This window comes from Pezoporus occidentalis, unplaced genomic scaffold (assembly GCF_034315485.1).
Source record: "Pezoporus occidentalis ecotype Australia unplaced genomic scaffold, CSIRO_AGI_Poc_V1 ctg39, whole genome shotgun sequence".
Taxonomy (NCBI): Eukaryota; Metazoa; Chordata; class Aves; order Psittaciformes; family Psittacidae; genus Pezoporus; species Pezoporus occidentalis.
In genome coordinates, this window is record NW_026915713.1 from 6,145,772 (window position 1) to 6,161,655 (window position 15,884).

Sequence of the window (15,884 nt, forward strand, 5' to 3'; positions counted from 1 at the left end):
AAAGCAAAATTCACCAGACACGATTATGATCAAAAAAATCATGTGAAAAAGCAGAGCACATAAAGAAACAAGGGCATACTGACAACAAACCAAAGTGAACTGCAAACACTTCATGGATTTCAAAAAATAAAAGGGTCAGTCGTTCTGCTCCGTCACTGACAATGGCACTACTAAGATGGTGTTTCAACTTGGGAACTTTGTGTTTCTTCAACCAACCTCTTAAGTTTGCTTTTGAAATTTTACCTTCACTAACTTAATAAGCACTGCTTTCCTCTGAAGGGTTAAACCCTCCATAAGGTATTGGGGGCATGGAGTTAAGTCAAGTGGCTGTGGTTTCCAGGCCATGCTCTGAGCTAAGAAAGGCTGAAGCCAAGTTTAGGAGCTTCCTCAGGAAGCTATGTTAAGCTTGTAACTGGAAAAAAAAACCCAACTCTTTGGCATAAACTTGGGACAGAAAATTAGTATCATTGTTCTCATTTCACAGAGGGCCCTGAAGGAAAAAAGAGATGTACAAGACAAATATCAGAGGTAAGTGATACAGGAAGACATTACCTCTGGCTCTTCTGACTCCCTGCTGAGTACTTCATCTACTGGACCATGTTATTAAAAGGAATATAAGACCACTGTGAAGCCTTTCAAAGTTATGCATGACACAGCATAGACCCTAACATATATTAAAATATTTAAGTAGTATATACAGTCAGCATTGTTTCACTTCTGATTTTACAGGGCTTTATCAAAAATAACTCATACCTGTCAGTTACTATGTTATTCAGAGCAGCCCTGCAGAGCAAGACTTGGGGGTGTTGGTCGATGAGAAACTGAAAATGAGCCAGCAGTGTGCGCTCGTAGCCCAGAAAGCCAACCATATCCTGGGCTGCATCAAAAGGAGCATGACCAGCAGGTCGAAGGAGGTGAAACTCCTCCTTCTACTCTGCTCTCGTGAGACCTCACCTGGAGTACTGTGCGCAGTTCTGGTGTCCTCAACATAAAAAGGACATGGAACTGTTGGAACAAGTCCAGAGGAGGCCCACGAGGATGATCAGCAGCTGGAGCACCTCCCGTATGAAGACAGGATGAGAAAGTTGGGGCTGTTCAGGGTGGAGAAAAGAAGGCTGCGTGGAGACCTCATAGCAGCCTTCCAGTACCTGAAGGGGGCCTATAAGGATGCTGGGGAAGGACTCTTCATTAGGAACTGTAGTGACAGGACAAGGGGTAATGGCTTAAAACTTAAACAAGGAAAGATTAGATTGGATACAAGGAAGAAGTTCTTTACTGTGAGGGCGGTGAGGCACTGGAATGGTTTGCCCAAGGAAGCTGTGAATGCTCCAACCCTGGTGGTGTTCAAGGCCGGGTTGGACAGAGGCTTGGGTGACATAGTTTAGTGTGTGATGTCCCTGCCCATGCCAAGGGGGGTGGAACATGCTGATCTCTAAGGTCCTTTCCAACCCTAACTATTCTATGATTCTTATATTTTCACTGTTGTGAAATACGCACTGCTTCGTTATGTTGTCTCATGACTTTTAGAACAGCAAATGAGGTATATTAAATTAGGTACCAATTCTGAAGGAGCTAGAAAGGATTAAGTCATATCACACATTTCGTATGCAGATTCCATGCTTACATATACAAATAAGTACCTGATAGGTAGGTATATGGATAAACATACAAATGTACACACAAGTAGACATATATATAAATAAAACCAAGGAATTATTTCTGAGTTCAAGAGTCAGACTTTAACTTTTGTTTTCAAAGAGCACTTTTAAAAATTATTCTTTTTGCCAAATGCTGCATGATCCACATCTTCTAAAGCAAAAGGCTTTCACGAATTGAAAAAAAAATAATGCTAAAAAAAATAAAATAAATAAATATAGTATAGGTATAATATCAGTAGGAAACAAAGGATAAATGTATTTCATGGATGAATGAATTCTTAGAGGAATTCTTAACTAAAAATCACTTTCTAAATTCCAATGAAAACACAGTAACAACAACAAACAGATCATTTTAGGCATATTATGCTGTCTTTTACAATATACATCCTGACATCAACTTCTTTTTTTGTTTGGAACCTCTCTGAGACAATTTTACCAATTACATTTGACAGGAATATAGCAAGTAGTACAGCTCTGGTGAAAAAAAAGTTAAGTTTTAAGAAGGTCGAAACTGCACCCAAGCCTAATGAATACTGCATTAAGAGAGGTAATTCAATCGGAAAATACTGTCAGCAAAATGATACAGAATTCTCAACCGAGCTGCATATAATCATTTTACCAAAAACCCCACAGTAATTCAAAACAATTTCAATTAACTGTGTGCACACATACAATGGTCAGCCATTAGTATCAACTTACTATTTTATATGCCTAATAGAAACTCCGAAGTTAAGTCTGTCGAAGAACAGACTTAACTTATTAGAAAGTAATTTCTAGCTGAAGGGTATCCAAGATGCTTTCTAACTCTAATTTGTATTAACAGTATTATAAAGTTAGCTTTGGGTGGAGGAAGGCTGTTTATAAAAAAAGAATAAAATATATTCCTTTGTGATTTTTAGGAAGTTTATAACAAAATAATAATCACCTCAATATTGTGTCAATAATATATGAGGAATTCTAATAAAAACTAGAGAGCTAAAGAAAATTATCAAGTATTAGTACTTTCATCTTTTTCCCAATGAGCTTATGATTTTATTTATGATTACAAGAACACAAGGAATAGAATCAAAATATAGTTAGAGGATGTCTACATTACTGTATCAATCACAGCAAGAAATTGTTTTTCCTCTAAATTCAGTGAACTAGCACAAGTGTTATTAAAGACAGCAAAATGGTTTCAGTTAAATGAAACAGAAATAGCAATGATAAAGATGTTCTGTTCCAGAATAAACATGTGTCTACTGTACAACTAGTTGTAAGATTTAGAGTTAAAAGCTCTGCGTAGCCTACAGTGCACTTGAAAATGTATTTGCTCTGGCAACCACATGTAATATTTTCAGTGAACCCACTTACCTTTAAAAGCTGATATTTTATAATTATGCTGGACAGCAGCCACCATGTCCTTCCAAAAGTCATATTTTTTCTGACCATCATGCTGCAAGTGTGAAAAGGAACCTAGTCATTATATCAAGTATCAGCTATTTTGAGCTTTCCTACTGAGACAGTGACAGGAATGCCACTAATAAATAAAAGTATGTGAAGTAAAACAGGCTTAGTAGGATTCAGTATTTAGGAGTACTTTGGGCAACCGTAGCTAAGTTACCTCTTGTTTATGTGTCATGGGGAGTTATGGGGTTATGAGGAGTGGGGAAGGAGAAAGGATCTGTATTTGGGATGAGTTCTGAAATGCTACAGCAAACAGGGGCATTAAACAGAACAGCAACTTGCTCAATGAGCCATCTCACTAATATTTGGGGATAAAAAAAGTACCTAGAGCTGCAGGTACTGTACTTAATTAGCAGGTTGACATTACCTACAGCCTGGCATTTGGATCACCTTCCACCCTCAAAACTGGCAACCCCTCTTTGCTATAATAGTGCCCTTCTGCCAGTAACTCCACCCCAAACACTAAAACATTCATGCAGAAGCTAGGCTGAGCAGCATTGCATTGCATTGCATTGCATTGCACTCTGAAGACTGCCAAACCCCAGCTCCGACAGAAGGGGAGGGGAAGGTGATCTGTGGTTGTGCAGTCTCTCGCCATTCCTATAAAGCTGCCCAGGCACAGAAGAGTTCTGGCTGACCTCAATCACACCATCAAGCATCTCACCAAGGGAGTGGAAAAGCTTCTGAACCAGCTGAGCCCCACAGCACTCAAAGTCCACAGATTTTAGGATGCTGAATCAAACAGATGTAATCACGCAGCCAGCCAATATTACAGAGATTAGCTATAGAGCCTGTAAGAAGTGCTCAGAATTACAAGGTAACCTGGCAGCAATAAATCAGGCAGTAGTTTATTTGAATTTGTACCCTGTGGAAAGTGTCTTTGTAGTGTTGTACAGGCTTTCCATACCTACATTACAATAAAGTTCAAGGCAATTGTTAACAGATTTCACCTCATTGCCACCCTCTGTGTCCTGACCACTGCACTGATACTTGAATAATAAACCCTTTTGTAAGCATAAAACATTTTCTAAAGATGGAAACATTTAGAAACTAAAAAAAAATCTCAAACCCTTAATATTGACATGCATTCTGTATATACACTGAAGTAAGCTCCTATTTCAGGCCTAATCTGACATGTAGGCTTCCAGAGTAAAAGTTCACCCTCAATTCCACAACCAGCAAGTCACACAAACAAGGCCTTTTGTGCATGACTGACAAGCGCTATGGCAATCTGCTTATCATCCACGGGCTCTACAGGTTAAGAGCTTGAAAGATACAATGCTGTGGCTTTCAAATTGTTTTCTAATCCATTCCTACACCAAACTGCCACAGAAATACAGGAAAGAACTAATATAGAGAAAAGATCTCATATATGTCAAAATTCAGTTAGCTGTTCAGTTATTATTCAGAGCAGTGTCCAAGGAGATGCTGGGGAGCCTATCTATAGAGGTGATGGCACTAACCTACACCAGCATTAACCTTGAGACTGGTGGATTTAACTGTCTGCTCCCCTCACATTACATGTGGTTAGTTTGCTTCTGAGTTTGGGGTTTACGGGATTTTTTTCTGTTTGTTTCTTTGAAAAAAAGAAAAATCAGTGCAATGAGCCAATAGTTGCTCAGAGTGCTGTTTTGAGGACAGATGACTTAAAAGTGGGTATAATTCCTTCAAACCACTTGACCTCAGAGAAGACTGAAGTAACTGCCAAACTATTTCCTTGAAAATCTACAGCCATTGTATATGAGAAACTCAGGAATACAGACTGATGCCCAGAAAACAGAAAGAAAACTGCATGCTCATGCAGTCCACCATGGCTTTGGTGCTATAATCAAATGTGATTTCAATAGCTGAACTATCAGACAAAGCAGTATTTTGTGTAGCTCCTCAATGAAAAGGTCCAAAACACCGAAAAGCTCCTCTGTTTTGTCTGAAAACACATAGGAGTTCTGGCTGTGAACACAGTAAAAGCAAATTCATCTTTACAAGTGTAGAGCAACCCAACACCTAGCTCAAGTCTAAACCCACTCTGAACCCAAACCTAGCAGTTCTTCCATCTGTTTCCAGTAGAAAACTTCCTGATCCTAGAATGTTGTCTGAAAATGGTAAAAAAAACAATCCCTACTAAACAGGCTTCCAGAACAGGAAACAGAAGCCTCTGCTTCCTTTTAGAAATGTGGAAGAAAAAAGTGTGATGGTTTCTAACATTTAGGATGCAGAATTTTACAGCCATGAGAGCTGGAGAGGTCTACCACCTCCTGCCTTACATCTTTCTCATCTGACTGATGCTAGCCTTCCTTACTGTAGCCCTCCTGCTGAAACTGGGCCACCATCTATTAAAATATTCAAGAACTGCTAGCTGATAAAGAAGGTGCATGACCCACTTCTGGTGCCTTTCTGGAGAAACACCATGGGTTTAATTCTCTCTGGTTAAAGACAGAACTGATCCAGGGTCAGTGCTTCAGCTTGTGAACTAGCAACTGAATGTGAAAGCTTACTACACACAGGCTATCACATGCTTCCTCTCTCAGTGAGTAGGTGATTTGTGTCAAGTCTAAATTAAAGTAATGCAATGCAGGTGTTACATCAGAGACAGGGTTCTAAGCCTTGAACAGCTTAAAAGGAGATTATCGGGCACAAACTTAAGAGTCTTAAGGCACACCTGTCCTCAGTGCTTCTTGATAAGCTAGTTTTAGCTAACTTTTCATGGAGCACTTGCACTTGGGCAGAAATATACTCAGCTGGAGTGGAGGCTAAAGCATCAAGTCAGCTGATACCTGTATCTCAGCTCTAAATTCGACGTTTAGTGCTGCAGTGCTTTGGTACCTTCAGCCTTTGGTACTCTTTTTACACTGATATACTTACTGTACGAGAAGAACCTTCTCCTACCCCCAGCTGCACACAAGTTAAAGATTAAAGCCTTCTTTAACACCACCAAATCAATCAGCATCAAACTTCAAAGGTAGGATTTAGAACATTCTACCTATCTAAAAAGCATGGGGAAAAAAAGTTCAAGCAATTGTACTCTCCTCCTTGAAAATTTAAGTTATTCTTTGGCAGAGAAAAAAGCCTGGATACTATTCTAGAGGTGTATTTACACCTGTGTACACAGATCAATCCATTTAAGACAAAAACAAGTCTATAAAAGGATGGAAGTAAGCTTTCAACTCATTAACACCTTGCAAAGTAGGAAACCATGTTATTCAGAAGACTTACATTAGATTTAATTCAAGTATCATCAAGTCTAATTAAAGGAGATTTTAAGAACTACACTCTGCATATCACAGGGTAAACTTGAGAAAACAGTGCATTTCTATCTTATTTGTGCCCTCTAGTGGAAGCACATTTATTTTGAACATGACCATGTAGCTCACAATTATCTTCAGAGACAACTTTTAACACACTAAGTTCGACCTGAAAAATTCTAAACAAGAAGAAAACTGGAGACCTTAATGTTGTTCAATACACTATTTGTATGCATTTAATAATGCATCCAAAAAGCATGGTGGAGGAAGAGAAAGATAATGCAATACTTAAACAATTTAGTTCTTACCTGATCTAAGCTGTCCACAACCCTTGCACACAAGAGAGCTCCTGGCAGGTCAAAATAATTATCATACAGATAGTATTTAGCTGGAAAAAATAATTTAAGAAAATCTTTTAAAAAAATCCATACTGTATGCTTTAAGAGCAAGTTAAAAAATACATTAAAATAATAACACAAGCTCCTACTTGGAGTTTACTGGTAATAAGCATTATCTGCTTCACAATCTGTGCTAGCCTTTATTCCCACTTCTGATTCTCATAATTGGCTACTGAAAGTTGTTCACCTATATCAAGGCAGTGAGATTTTAAAAATACATTTTAAGGTTCTAAAAGTTAAGGTGGAAGAGATGGGGGAGAACCATGAGTTTTAAAGAGTGAGGACTGTATCATTCAATTCTTCCAAAGTGCCTATTTCCCTAGCAGTGAAAACACAAATAAAGGGTTTGAGAATCTGTTCCAAAAACATGTGGACAGGTCTTACACAACGTGCTGCCCTTTGCACACACGCATGATGCCAACAGCCGCTTATCCCAAGGAGAAGCATGCCCCCATTATTACATGAGCCCCAGAACAGAACTAAATGAGGAGGGTGCAAATGCCTCCTAGGCTGAGGTCATGTTCAACAACTCTTTCCTAGGACTGAAATGACTTAACCAGTGATGTTTTTCGTATTCATGATCTTGTCTGTGCTGTCTCTTAGGTAAATGAAAGAACAAGTCAGCAAAACACTCCCAAGGGAGACCAAATGCACTTTTCAATGAAAAGGAAAATTGCATTCGCTGTATGCCCAAGAATATGTTCCTCTTCTACCATCTTGCAAAAGACTACTTGCAGTTTAGAATAAGCATCATAAACAAGTTTATGTCAGCAAGATCTCAAGGAAAATATCTCCATTATACAGCATAATGCAACTTAACACTTTATGTGTATTACTCAAAATTGCCAAGATCAAATTAAATGGAAAAGAAGCACAGAGAAAAACGCAATTGTAGACACAGTGCCTTCAAAGTGACTCCCATCCTAAATCTAATAAACTTCAACTACAAGAGGAGAAGTTTTGTTCCCAGATCTGCTCTGTTCTTTGCTTTTGCACCTAGGCCTCCATTAACAGCACTGATGGTAATGAGTCACTAATTAAGAAAAACTTAAGATTTGCCCAATATGTCCTAATTGAGACAGGCTGGTAATGTCATTCCATTCCATCAAGGAACAAATGTGCCCACCTCTATAACCAAAACATGTCTCTAACATCAGCTCATTTGTCTCATAGAATCATGGAATAGTTAGGGTTGGAAAGGACCTTAAGATCATCTAGTTCCAACCTCCCTGCCATGAGCAGGGACACCTCACACTAAACCATGTCACCCAAACCTCTGTCCAACCCGGCCTTGAACACCACCAGGGATGGAGCATTCACAACTTCCCTGGGCAACCTATTCCAGTGCCTCACCACCCTCACAGTAAAGAACTTCCTTATATCCAATCTAAACTTCCCCTGTTTAACTTTTAACCCGTTACCCCTTGTCCTATCACTACAGTCCCTAATGAAGAGTCCCTCCCCAGCGTCCTTATAGGCCCCCTTCAGATACTGCAAGGCTGCTATGAGGTCTCCACGCAGCCTTCTCTTCTCCAGGCTGAACAGCCCCAACTTTCTCAGCCTATCTTTATACAGGAGGTGCTCCAGGCGCCGATCATCCTCGTGGCCCTCCTCTGGACTTGTTCCAACAGTTCCACGTCCTTTTTATGTTGAGGATGCCAGAACTGCACACAATACTCCAGGTGAGGTCTCAAGAGAGCAGAGTAGAGGGGCAGGATCACCTCCTTCAACCTGCTGGTCACGCTCCTTTTGATGCAGCCCAGGATAAAGTTGGCTTTCTGGGCTATGAGCGCACACTGAAGCCGGCTCATGTTCATTTTCTCATCAAACAACACCCCTAAGTCCTTCTCCGCAGGGCTGCTCTGAATCTCTTCTCTGCCCAACCTGTAGCTGTGCCTGGGATTGCTTCGACCCAGGTGTAGGACCTTGCACTTGGCATGGTTAAACTTCATGAGGTTGGCATCAGCCCACCTCACAAGCGTGTCAAGGTCCCTCTGGATGGCATTCCTTCCCTCCAGCGTACCAACCAAACCACACAGCTTGGTGTCATTGGCAAACTTGCTGAGGGCGCACTCAATCCCACTGTCCATGTCACCAACAAAGATGTTGAACAAGACCGGTCCCAACACCAATCCCTGAGGGACACCACTCGTTACTGGTCTCCAGCTGGACATTGAGCCATTGACCACAACTCTTTGTGTACGGCCATCCAGCCAGTTCTTTATCCACCGAGTGGTCCACCTATCAAATTGATGTCTCTCCAATTTAGAGACAAGGATGTCATGTGGGACAGTGTTGAATGCTTTGCACAAGTCCAGGTAGATGACGTCAACTGCTCTACCCCTGTCCATCAGCTCTGTAGCCCCATCATAGAAGGCCACCAAATTGGTCAGGCAGGATTTCCTCTTAGTGAAGCCATGCTGGCTGTCACCAAGCACCTTGTTGTTTTTCATGTGCCTTAGCATGCCTTCCAGGAGAATCTGCTCCAAGATTTTGCCAATCACAGAGGTGAGACTGACTGGTCTGTAGTTCCCTGGGTCATCCATTTTCCCCTTCTTGAAAATGGGGGTTATATTTCCCTTTTCCCAGTCATTCAGAACTTCACCTGACTGCCACAATTTTTCAAATATGATGGACAGTGGCTTAGCAACTTCATTTGCCAGCTCCTTCAGGACCTGTGCATGGATTTCATCAGGTCCCATGGACTTGTGTATGTTCAGGCTCTTGAGATGGTCTCGAACCAGATTCCTCTCCTACAGTGGGCCTAAGATCATTCACACAGTCTCATCAATACCTACAGTATAAAAATCATCAATATCTAAAGGGGGCCTACAAGAAAGCTGAAGGGTACTTTTTACAAGAGCATGCAGTGACAGAACAAGGGGGAATAGCTTTAAACTGAAAGAGGAGAGATTTACATTAGACATTAGGAATTCATTATGAGGACGGTGAGACACTGGCAGAGGCTGTCCACAGAAGCTGTGGCTGCTCCATCCCTGGCAGTGTCCAAGGCCAAGTTGAACACGGCTTTGAGCAACCTGGTCTAGTGAAGGGTGTCCCTGTCCATGGCAGGTGTTTGTAACTAGGTGATCTTTAAGGTCCCTTTCAACCTAAACCATTTTATGGCTCTACGATGATCACTGGTGACCTAAATTTAAGTTGAACTTTTTCATTAGAAGTTGAAAATACTAAAAAAAAACCAAACCCAACAAAACAGCTCTCCCCCAAAACATTTACCTATTCCAGGAATTCTCAGCTCAAGTATTTTTAAATATTTGTGATAAGAACTAACAGCATGAGGCACTGAAGGGGCCAAAGGAATTTCAACGAAGATGGCATGCTAAGGCATAGCTACCTGAGCGGGAAACCATTCCGCTGACTGTATTAAAATGCTTCCACTCCCTCCTTCCATACGTCTCCAGAATCTCTTCATTTGTCATACTCTTTGTACCATGGCTTGCCCTATTTGTGTTGTTATTTATAATAAAAGAAAAGAAAAAGGTTGAAAACAGCCAAACTACTCCTTGTGCCCAGTAATTCATGACAACTGAATACTTAGGTGCAGGCAAGTTGATTGAAAGCAACTCTCTTTATAATGTAGAAGCTTCCCAGGACCTAAGCTTTTAGCATATACATTACAGTCCTTGATAAAAGCCTTGCTACACAGAGGTTTGGTTGGCTGGGAGCACAACTACTGTGCCTCACCTGCTAACACAATCATTCTGTATTGCTCGAATGTTCTCAATTGTGTGAGGACACTCACTATACTTAAACTATCAATATACGCTGCACAATAAAACACAGTACAGAAAGCCTATACATCATTCTGAAGCCTGGTAACATTCACAGAATGCAGGGCAGAACTATGGAAAAGTGCTAGTTTGAGTCCCGCAAGCAGATGTGTAATACAGAAGTACACACAAGCCTTTTTAGGAAGTAAAAATCAAAACAGCAGTCTTCTATGTTTAAATAAAGAAAAAAAAGGAGGTAAAGAAGAACTAAGGATGTACTGAAATTATGGCTGAAGGCAAAATATAGCTTTTAAGAGAAAAAAAACACCAGAAATTTGAAAGCAAATGTGTCAGTTTCTGTGTTAATTTACCTCAGGCTATTTAAACTATGTGTTGCAAGCCTGAAGAATTTTGAATGTGTATGGTACAAAGATAATAGTGCTCCCATCACTAGCATCAGTCATTAGCATTGACTTTGAGTCAGGTTTTCACGGTCCAAAGAAAAACATTACCCTAGATCACAGCAAAACAGAATCAAGAGTACACTGGTAGCCACTGAAAAAGTGAAGTTACCTTCAAGATCACTATGCCCTCAGAATCTTAGACCTTTATTAAAAAGAAGATATTCTTTACTATCAGCTAACATGTAAATATTATGAAAGGACTGCATATGTAACATTAAAAGACACTGAGCACCACATTACTAAAGCGTATTTATACTTTAACAGCTAATAAAGTACACTGAAATTAATTTTTAAAAATTTAGTAAAACTGACGGATGGCTTTCAGAAAGAGGATAAAATTTTGGTGTCTGCTTAACAATATAAACTTACTGTCAATATTACCTTAAAACTGTTCCATCTTCTGCAAGTTTCAGGAAGTTTCCTTCTTCAATGTCCAACACCAAGCCTTTGCAACTAAGAATAATTTTATTTTAAGGAAGAAACAAACTATTAATGCTTTCAGAGGAATGCCTTCTTATGTATCAGTGAAACGCAGTTATAGAAGCTATACAATGATGCTACACAAAACCAACCAAGTCAGAACCCTTCAAATACTTCCATGTTTGAACAATGCTCTGTATATGCAAATACGCATTACTCAACAAGGAATGGATTTCATTTACACAGCAAATTCCTAGTGACTGTTCATATAGATAAGGTTGGAGGATTAAGGTCCAAGTATATACAATTAAGAAATGTGATATTTAAGTCACATCCATTAAAGAAATATTTAAGTCACATCCATTAAAGAAATCGCTTTTCTTGGTGGCAACTCCCCTGCTTATTATTACTAGACTGGTAACAGCAAGTATTAGGACAATGTTCTACCCTTCTCTTAAATGAGGCAACTGAATATCCAAGGAACAGGTAAAGTAAAAGCATTGCCATGCTAGCCAGCATTAACAAGGTAAAGAGTTGATAGCATAGGGCAGACAACCAGAGTTTCTGACTCTCCTAATAAGTCTACCTTCCAGACAATTGCATCTATGTTTGCTCAGGTTGCTTGAAAAGTTAATTCAGAATTCAGTGGCTGAAATAATAATGAGACTGAAAAAGTAATAGCACCTTCATCCCCTGTTATAAGGTACCCAAAGGAAAGAAGGTATACCAACAAGGCAGGAAGCATTCCCCAGTGTTTCATGAGTGACACCTGGATGAGCAGCATCAATACACAGCTACCAGCACAGTAGGCTTGCAGGTCCACATTAATGAACCTCCAGCTCCAAAAAGGGACCAAGACAGAGATATCTAGATCTTAACAAAGAATGTCATGCATCAAAGGCCTCAAAAAATGAGAAATACAGATAGATTGCTTGCCTCGTGGAAGTTTAAACTGATCTTGTTGGGAACTGTTCAGTGAAATACTGACTTGTAAAAATAACTGATCAAAACCGTTACACACAAGTGTGTGCATTACTTAAAAAAAAAAACAAAAAAAAACCCAACAAACCAAAACAAAAAAAACAGTAAACTGTTTCTCCTAAAAAATTTAGTGATTATTTGGCCTTCAAGCTCCCACCCTGTGGCCTAGATAGTAACCTATCCAAGTTGGAAGATCAGAGATTCAAGTTCAAGCTCCTGCTCAGAAATCACTGAATTCAGAGCATGGACTTGCATTTTAGTGTCTTGCATCACAGCTTTGTGCCTGACATGCCACCACCCAAGGGCTACCTCCTGGCACCTCACCTTTCCACAGTTCCTTAGAAGGCTGTTGGGATTATTTTGCCTTAAACAAAACCACATCTGTTGAGATAAAAATGACTAAATTCTGATAGTTACTGGATTTACCAGTTGAACTGAAGGTAAAAGACAAAGGAGACAGATAAAACAAGGGAGTAAGTCAGACTAAAATACTTGTGTCTAGACAGCTAGAAACACAAAGCAAGCTTGGGTGCTCAGTTCTCCCTTCAAAATACCACCTTAGAAGTACCTCATGACAAATACTTGTTCAAACAAGTATTTAAAACTGTCAGTTTGGATTCATCTATTGGGCTTGGCAATCAGGACAACAAATGCCTAGCAAAAACAGCTGTTTCCCTAGCTTTGTAAAAGTTACAGCTTAAGGGAAGTTATAAAGAAAGTTTCTGTTATTTTCAATGTACTCACCAGAAGTCTAAGCTGTCTGGAGCTAGAGTCAGCAAGTCTTTGTCATAACCCTTTTCTGTTACCAGGTACTGGGCAAAACTATCATATATTAGCTACAAATGAAACAAATATATGCATTAATTATATTGATTAAGCAAGACCAAAGATACTGCTTCCCCAGAAAATTACAAGATGCAAGAGTTAGTACCTCCTAAGTGATATCAAACCAGGGAGCTAGGGGCCTTGTCCCACTGCATCTGCTAATGGGAAATAGTGCTCCACATTATTTCTGTCATGGCTGGAAAACAGCTCAAGATGCCCACACAACAGTTCTGGTGCAATGTGTCCAGCATAACCAAGTTTACAGCATTCTACCTTATTGCCCCTGTGCTTCAGGAACATTGGGAAACCAAGACGATAAATACTTCAGACTAGTCACTGCTTCCCCAATCATATTTTGTTTTGCTTTGCAATTTTAAATATTGTGGTTATCAAGATTCAACAAGTAGCTTCCAAACCAATGAACAACTACCCTTAGGGCCATTTCAAATGTATTCAGAACATATTTTGAAGGAAACAGGCAACTATTAAGAAAGTTTCTAAGATCAGAAAGAACACTGTTAAACCCTGGTACAACAGTCAGCAATTTATTGATGTAATGTGCTGGTGAAGTACATGGATGCTGCCAGGCCCTTAAACTACCAGAAATGGTAATTGCTCCCTTTTTCTCACGGTTCTTTCATTGAAGCTGTTCCTTGGACTTTTTTTTTTTTTTTTTTAATAAATTACTAAGGCTGCTCTTAGAATGAATAATGCCTGAGAAGGAGTAACATGAAGGCCAACACTGGAAGAGTAAGAACTAATTGCATCTTCAGCTGTGCCTGTCAGCCTATTTTATTTCCAATAAATAAGGAGGAATGTCATAGGCACGCATCAGCCTGTCTCTGTGCTGTGTGAGAAGGGCAAAAGTGAATTAAGTTTAATAAATGTTTGGGGTTTTGTGATATTTTGGGGGGATTTTTTTGGGGGGGTGTGTGTGTGTGTGCTTGTTTTTCCTCTATTTTGTTCATTGGTTTGGTCGTTGTTGTTTTTTTCCGTTGGGTTTTTTGCATGCATTTTTGTTAGGTTAGGGTCCTAGGGGGTTTTGTTTCCATTTTTTATTTTTCTTCTCCAAACTCTTCCAGTTAGCAGTTGCCTTCATTGTACATAATTCTTACTGGGAAGCAAGTGCCTGTGTAAGATGCTACATGTGTGGCACGACAGAGAGAACATGGAAGGTAAGCCTAGAGCTGCAGCATTTCCATCAAGAACTTAAAAGAGCACATAAAATTTATAACTTTACACTACTGAACCCCCTGTTGTAAGGAAGATGCCTCTACAGAAAGTCACCCACAGCTAAAGGAAGCAATGCAATTTTTGAACACAGGATGCATTGAACCATGCCTATTTATAAATGAGGCTCCTCAAACATTTGCTTCTATACCAGATTCTGAAGTACCCTGCAATTGTGTACAAGTTCTGTGCAGTGAACAATATACTGTAGATAAATGGAGGCAAAAGGAGAGAGTGGGACACCATGAGTATCCATGGCACAAGACTGCTCCATGGCAAAGTCCTCACATCAACAAAGAAATACGAGTCAATGAAAAACTATCGGAATTAAAAAAGTGCCAGTTGGGAAAAAAAAAAAAAGCAGCGCCAAGGGCGGGAATGCACAAACCCATGCCTGTAGCTGCTCTCCGCAACCGGCAGCAGGGCTCAGTCAGAGATGCTAAGCGCCTTTAAGCTCGGTGTTTCATTTTAAGCACCAGAAAGTCTGCAAAGGCCGCCTGGCCAAAACGCTGCAGGCTTCTAACCGTCTGCAGCATCCCTAGGTTTGGGGGGGGGGGGGGGAACACTCCACCTTCTTCTCAGCGGCGCTACAGTTCGGAGTGCTCTCAAGCGGCAGAGCTTTCAAGGAAGAAGACATGGCTGTCCCCCGTGCTCGGGCAGAGGCCTGCTGAGGAAGCACCCGGCAGGAGCTGCGTTTGTGTTGCTGCTCTCTTCTGGGGTTTCCCCATGGGCACGGAGCAGAAGCCTCAGGGCTCGCTGCCCTGCAGCGAGGTCTCGCTCCCCGCCGACACTTCCCTTTCGCTTGGACAGGCGGCGAGCGGGTCGGGGAGGAGCGGAGCTTGGAGGGGGAGGGAGCGCGCGGTTCCCAGCTGTGCTGTGCCGTGCCGCACCGTACCGGCCCGCACTCACCCGTGCGCTCTGCGGGAGATGATACCGGCAGAGCGTGTGGTCCAGGTCGAAGCCCACCACGTCGCAGTCAGCCAGGGAGAAGTACGGCTGCATTGCCGAGCCGCCGCCGCGGGGAGGCGGGCGGAGGAGGAAGGGGCAGGGGCGGTGCTTCGTGCGCCGCTGGGCGGGGCGCGGGCAGGCCCTGCTGCTCTGCGGGTCCGTCGTCACCTGTGCGGTGTGTGGGGCTGTTCCTGGAGCCGAGGGGTGGTGATGCTCGCTCCGCCCCAATAGGCCAGCAGGCCGTCTGTGTCCGGGGTGCTTGGTGGGAGAGCGGCAGGCATCAAGCCCGGGGGTTAGAAAGGCGGGTGCAGAGCAGTTGGGCGGAGGCGTGTTTAAACGCTGGGATTTAAAAGGCACGTTTCTCACACAGGGATCGTGTGCTTGCGAGCGGAGTGGCTCCTTGCAGGTCAGCCCTGGCTGCAAGTCGTAGGTGCGAGGCTGGGGGGGCCTGCGAGCCGAGCCGAGCCGGGAGGGGAGGGGAGTTAGATTTGTGTTAGGTGGTGAGAGGGTAGTCGCGCCGTAAGGGCCCTGCTTCATGCAG

At 41.6% G+C, this 15,884-nt stretch overlaps 1 protein-coding gene across 2 annotated transcripts in view; it reads right to left on the minus strand.

Moving 5' to 3' along the window:
* NT5DC1 (5'-nucleotidase domain containing 1) overlaps positions 1-15,456 on the minus strand; it is a 127,389-nt gene extending 111,933 nt beyond the window's left edge. For both annotated transcript variants that reach the window (XM_062632476.1, XM_062632475.1), the window contains exons 1-6: positions 15,305-15,456; positions 13,085-13,176; positions 11,321-11,392; positions 10,100-10,206; positions 6,655-6,734; positions 3,012-3,093 (exon numbers count right to left, since the gene is read on the minus strand). In XM_062632476.1, coding sequence (XP_062488460.1) covers positions 3,012-3,093; positions 6,655-6,734; positions 10,100-10,206; positions 11,321-11,392; positions 13,085-13,176; positions 15,305-15,397 — 526 coding nt within the window. In that variant the 5' untranslated portion in view covers positions 15,398-15,456. The remainder of the gene's footprint in view (positions 1-3,011; positions 3,094-6,654; positions 6,735-10,099; positions 10,207-11,320; positions 11,393-13,084; positions 13,177-15,304) is intronic.
* Positions 15,457-15,884: the final 428 nt, after the last annotated feature.